Raw genomic sequence first — 6,000 nt, 5'->3', positions numbered from 1 at the left:
ATAGTAAGTGGAATGATTAAAAATAGATAATAAAATATAGAAAAAATGTAAAAAGTCTAGAAAGTCCATTACAGAAAAAATAAGTAATCAAAGTAAAAATTGTATTTTTTCTTTATTTACTCTATGACTTCACATGATTTTCTAAAGTCTATAACTTTTTTGTATTTGTTATTAATTTAGATTAAAAACGTGTATTTCCTAAACAAAGACACATTTTGACTTAGGATTACTTTTGTCTTAAAAGTGAAATTTCTGTAGATGCCTCTGAAAATAAATCAATCTTCATATTAATGATAGTAAGTTCCTTTTTCTGCCATACACTTTAAGATAATAAGCTAGTTAGGTAAATGTCTCAGGAATTATTTTGATGAAACTTAAGGATCCGAGTTCTATTTCATTATAAGGCAAAGTAATGTGACAGTTATGCATAATCCCCCCTAAATCAACAATTGCTGCCACATTAGCTTCCTTGCTATGTCTTAATTTATAAGGAATCAAACCATCTTAAATCAAACTGGTACATGCATGCATTCACTTTTCGTCCAATCCAAACTGAATTACCTGTCAACAGAGAAGTACACTTACAAGTGTGAAACCATTTGACCATGTTATATTTTAATTTGCAGAGACAAAAATGACAAGCAATTTATTTACATAAAACTGTACAAAAGCAAATTAAATTATGTAAAATATTTCATAAATAGTTGGACGAGTGTTTAATACATTTCGCCATGTTAAGCATAGTTGCGTGCATAGTGACTCATAATAAACGATGATAAATTGTTCTCTGCTTCACTATCAACATCCAAGTAGCAGAACAATAGGCAATGATTAACATTACAAACAGATCGTACCACACTGAATGCAAGTGCTTTAAATGTAGGAAAAGTCTGAAAGTAAACCCTAGGTAGCTGAACAAATGATGCGTTCCTCCAGATGTTATCATTATATCTTCACCTAGGTCACAACTAACAAGCTTTACTATATTCATTTCATGATCATCCTCACTGTTTTTTTTTTTTTTGCTTAAGGACACATTTTCTTATTTATCACTAATAGCATATACCTAAGATTATTTAGGTCTTTGGATTTCTCATGACTATTTTTGGATGGCTGTTTGATTCTTGTCAATTTCTTCTGGTCTGTGTGTTTTATTCTGTTTTCCTGCAAGACAGCTTCCTAGGGTAGGGTTTTAGTCAGACATCCTCAGTACCATCTTAGTTCCTCTTCCCATAAAAATAATGCCTCCCTTGTTTTCTGAAACTCAGGCAGCAGGCCAGTCAGAAACCATACAGAAATGATATCTGGAGATTCAGAAAGAGCAGTAGATTTTAGACTGAAGCTACAGACATTTTAATACACATAAATTTATATAGTTACTCATTAATTTATAAATGTGTCCTAATGTATAATGCATGCAAAATTCACTTGAGAGTCTTGTGTACAGAAAACAAATATGGTTTATATCCTGTACAACCAAAATGAAACTGTAGCTAAAAGAAACGCAACAAAAAAGAAATAAAGGATAAAATTCTAAATCAATATTTTACCTTGCAAAATGGACTGATTTCACTCCTGATAGTATCTCTGTGTTACACTTACAATAAATGCTTTCAACTTCTAGTCAGATTTAAGCAGCCCATATTACTGCCTTAATTTTGCTTTATGACACAACAATATTTAAGACTGGTCCATTATCTGAGTTTGTCAGAAGGCAAATTTTTAATATATTATTTATTATTTTCAGAAAATAAACATGGACAAATATACAGGATCAAAAAAGTTGGGAATAGCCCATTTCCCCTCATTGTCCAAACCCAACAACCGTTTTTTTACCGTAACAACAGGTATAAAAGGCACAGTTGCTTATTTTGCATTCACTCATTTATTTATTTTTTTTGTTTCTTTTTATTGATTTTTTTTTCAAAAGCACTCTATATATGGAGTGGCACCAGATTTAACCTATTCAAAATAAAAGTCATACAAACACAAAATATATTTCTGTGTCATGCCAGCTCATTATATAATAAACATGTTATGATAGCTAATTCTACTAGAATTACTGTGAATACTTACAGTACACTGAATTTTATTCTTTCACACCCATTTTAGTTCTAAAGAGAGGTTCACGAGTTAAATGACAATGGCATGGCTATCTTGAATGGGGTGCAAACATCATTGGAAATGTGGATCCAATTAATCCGAAGGTCCGGTGTGACCCGTATTAGTTTTATAGACAAGAGAAGGGTTTAAGATAGAGTGAAATGAGCTATCAGTGGTTTCAATGTCTCATGAAAGAAAGAAATGCATTAAAAAAAAAAGTTTGTCAAACATCTGTGTTATGCAATTGAGTATTTTCTTTGTAACGTGCAAGAAAAAATATGTATACATTTCATAAGTATCTTTAGAAGTATTTTGTCTTAATAGGTACTTACAGATTATACAAGGCAGAACTGCTTTAATGCAGTTTCCTAACAAAGTACTAGAATTGCATCTTTCCATAGTGTAAATAATAATCAAACATAAACATGTTCAATTACTGATATTTTAGTCCAATGTTTTTTGTTTCAATTACATATCTTTTTGCATCCTACCTATTATACATAAACTAACATCAAAATGAAAACTCCATTTAAGAAAGAGCATGAGGAAATGACCCCCAAAGAGTACCCCATCAAACAGAGAAGTTGTTTCAAAGTATTTTGAGGACCTATACTGAATTATCAACCTATATTCCAGGCTGTGTCACTTTATAGTCTAAGAAATTCTGCAAAGCATGAAACTACCCAAAGCTAAATTGTTTCTAAAGTTTGCTAGAGAGCCATCAAGGCTATGCCTTAACCAGCTTACAAACATTCAGTGATGAGAGTTTGTTCTCCTCACACCTGTTATTCCCTATTCTGTCCATGGATTGTCACTTTTGTCTGAATGTCCCAGCTCAATATTCAGCCATATTAGGTTATCCTCTATAGAGCCAGTAGCTCAAAATCTGCATATTCTGTTTCTTCTTATTGCACTGGAAAAATTCTGCTTTTACCTTTGAGATATGCATCCTGTGAAAAATGTCATTGCCTAAAACTCCTTTCTTTCATGTTCAGTCTAGACTTGTTTAAAACATATATTAAATAATGTTCAAATCACATTAGTGATAAAGTCAACTAGGGTGTCACCTTGTTTCAATGTTGTTAGTCTCAAAATATTTCTATACTGCACACAATTCAAAATTAATGCACTTGTGGTGCATGAAAGTGTGCACTGAACAAGTTAAAAAAATGCAATTGCAATTTAAAATGTGGATAAAAAGAGCAGTAAGCATAGCCTGGATTCTAAAATGATCATCGTGGACTTAACTAACAAGACTATATGGCAATGCATCTTTCTTAACCTATCCATGACCCATAAATACTATTTTAAAACATGGAATCTTCCCTGATAATATTACCTGAAACTAAACTTGAACCTCAACCAATTGCCTATTATAATACCAAAAATATATCTCACTAGTTTTCATTTTCTGAGCTTTCAAACAAAACCCATTTTAAAAGAAGGAAGATTTTACTGGGCACTATAAAATGAACTAGTGTTTGATTGTTTCTGTGCATACATGGGTTCAGTTGCTTTTGTTGCTTAATGGTTTTCCACGTCAAGACCAAATCAACTTTATGATTTCCCTGATCTGCCATATGATCTTTGGCCTCTGGATGATACAATTGTTCAAGTTAGTTAACAATAGTGGTCTTGTTCTGAAAAAAATATAATTTTTTAAGTCATAATTAGTGAAATTGATACATGTAATCAAGACTGCATGTATACTGATAATATTTGGTGAAGGTATGGAATTGAAGTTGATGCTCTTAACCTGAAAATAACAACATATGCCAATTTAGGACTGCAATCACCCACTGAGTATTGTTTTGCTCTTAGTCTTTGTTGGAATATTAAAGCTTTGATCTTCCCAAAATGCTTTTTAATAGAGTCCCTCTTTCTAAGGACTGTACCTTTAGAGGGACTCTATCACTTTCAGAGGATTGCCTTTGATGGTGATAAACCATATTCTGATGGTATGTCTGAAATACATTTTATCTGTCCTGCTTATTTTTGACCAGCCGGATGACACTCGAACAAAATCAAAGTGACTAAAATCATGCTTCAGCTTAGGGATAATGAGAGTGTGTTGTGTTCTGCTAATCAGGCTTCGTACAGTTACTGTGGAAGAAACTTGCAACTATCCCCCCCTTTTTTTTCTTTTCTTCTTTTTTTTTTTTTTTTTTTTGGAGAAGGTTGGGGAAGAGAAAGTGAGTGTTGGGAATCAGTGAAGGGGTTAGACATGCAAGTAACAAGGATGGTTTCTACATTGTACAGTAGAATCAGGCTAACAGTATCACTAAAGGCCTGATCTGGAGGCAGAAGTGGCAGGCAAAGCTTTGTCTCTTTGGTAGCCCCCTCTTTGTGATTAAACATTTTGCTTTGTAAGGTTTTTTTGCCCCTTATTCTCCTTTTCATACATGTAAAGAACTTTGCTGTTGCTCCTTTGTAGCCTACAGGTAAACTTCTCTTCTAGTGAGAGTATTGACAGGAGATGGCTTATATTCCCCTGTTTTTGTAAGGGGAATATCCTCAGGGTTGGCTTCCTCATTTTTGCTGAAACTAGCTGCACTGAAGGTCTCATAGGATGAGGTCAACTTTTTGTTCAGGAGGTTTCTGTTGCGGTCACCCATGATGGCGGCATCCCCATTGGCCAGCTTTTCCTGGCTTCCTCGTTCATCAACAGGCATGAAAGTGGAGAGTTTAGGCTGGCTCTTCTTCCTCTCTGGAGAAGTGCGGACTGGCATCCAGCAGGAGTCTGAGTGGCCATACTCATCACACTCACGAGTGCACTTCCCAGTCAGGGCTACATCTGGAAGAGGCCTTGAGTCTGAAATCCAAGGAGAATAAGCCATTAGGATTTGACACTCCTCAACAGGCTCCCCTGATCTATATGAAATTGGAGGAAATATATAAATATATTCCTTACCATCTTATTTCTCATTTCCCAACACCCTCTAGCTCATCATTCCACAGGACAGTTTTTAATCTCATGTGCATGAAAGATAAGGTTTTGCAAAGACATCCCACATTATAGAATAGGAAAGTAGACAAAATGATACATTTAAGTGTGTAGATGAAACAGATACATGTGTGTTTGTTACAGGTCAGGGACATGAGGATATTCTCAATTGGAAGCTCTAAATACACAGGTAAATTTGTGTGGGTGTTAATATTTTCCACATCCATAAGAAAAATTATTAAATCCAAATAGACAATTTTCTGGATTTATAAATTATCCCAGAAGTGGTGTGCTTTTGCCAATTGAATTTCTTCCTGCTTATACATTATTCATAGAATGCAAATATGCAAAACCTTATATTTAAAATACATTCTAAGACATGGGGTGACTTATAAGTAGAACCAAATTGACAGCACATTATGTGGTAAAAAGTAAAAAGCAAGGAACCAGTAATTATAGGTATAAGCATACTAGCAATATCATACACCTGCCCACCCTAGCCCATATCCCCTCACCCCCCCACCCCACCATGCCAAATGACCTAATATGTGCTGATGTGTTCACATCAAAATGCATCGGCCATATTATCTGAATGTAATGTACTGGGTGAATATAGGCAAGTTATTAAACTTTGGATGAATTAGCATGTACTCCTAATTAATGGTACTATCCAATGGAATGGGAAATGACTTTTACTTCTAAAAGGCTAAATTATGTCCAAAGAATTCTTAGGAAACAAGATTAAAGATGACAGTTAATAATTACCTGTATGTATAATTGAAAGCATGTGTCTGTCTTTGGAGAATGGTTATGTATTTTCTAAATATTAAAAATGTTTTTACAGACTTTGTTTGAGAAAGAGAGAATGGGAGAGAGAAAAACCTGCACTACTTTAATAGGTTCTGAGACAGTAACCTGGAGGGTTTTATTTAAAATGTTTTATTGTTTTTCAT

General features: G+C 34.0%; 1 protein-coding gene across 2 annotated transcripts in view; it reads right to left on the bottom strand.

The window, feature by feature from the left end:
- Window positions 1-594: 594 nt before the first annotated feature.
- Window positions 595-6,000, bottom strand: part of PCDH7 (protocadherin 7) — a 430,156-nt gene continuing 424,750 nt past the window's right edge. For both annotated transcript variants that reach the window (XM_010380189.2, XM_010380190.2), the window contains exon 3: window positions 595-4,915. In XM_010380189.2, coding sequence (XP_010378491.2) covers window positions 4,539-4,915 — 377 coding nt within the window. In that variant the 3' untranslated portion in view covers window positions 595-4,538. The remainder of the gene's footprint in view (window positions 4,916-6,000) is intronic.

The sequence above is a fragment of the Rhinopithecus roxellana genome, chromosome 2 (assembly GCF_007565055.1).
Source record: "Rhinopithecus roxellana isolate Shanxi Qingling chromosome 2, ASM756505v1, whole genome shotgun sequence".
NCBI lineage: Eukaryota > Metazoa > Chordata > Mammalia > Primates > Cercopithecidae > Rhinopithecus > Rhinopithecus roxellana.
Note: the sequence above shows the minus strand (reverse complement) of the source record. Positions and strands in the feature narration are given on the sequence as shown.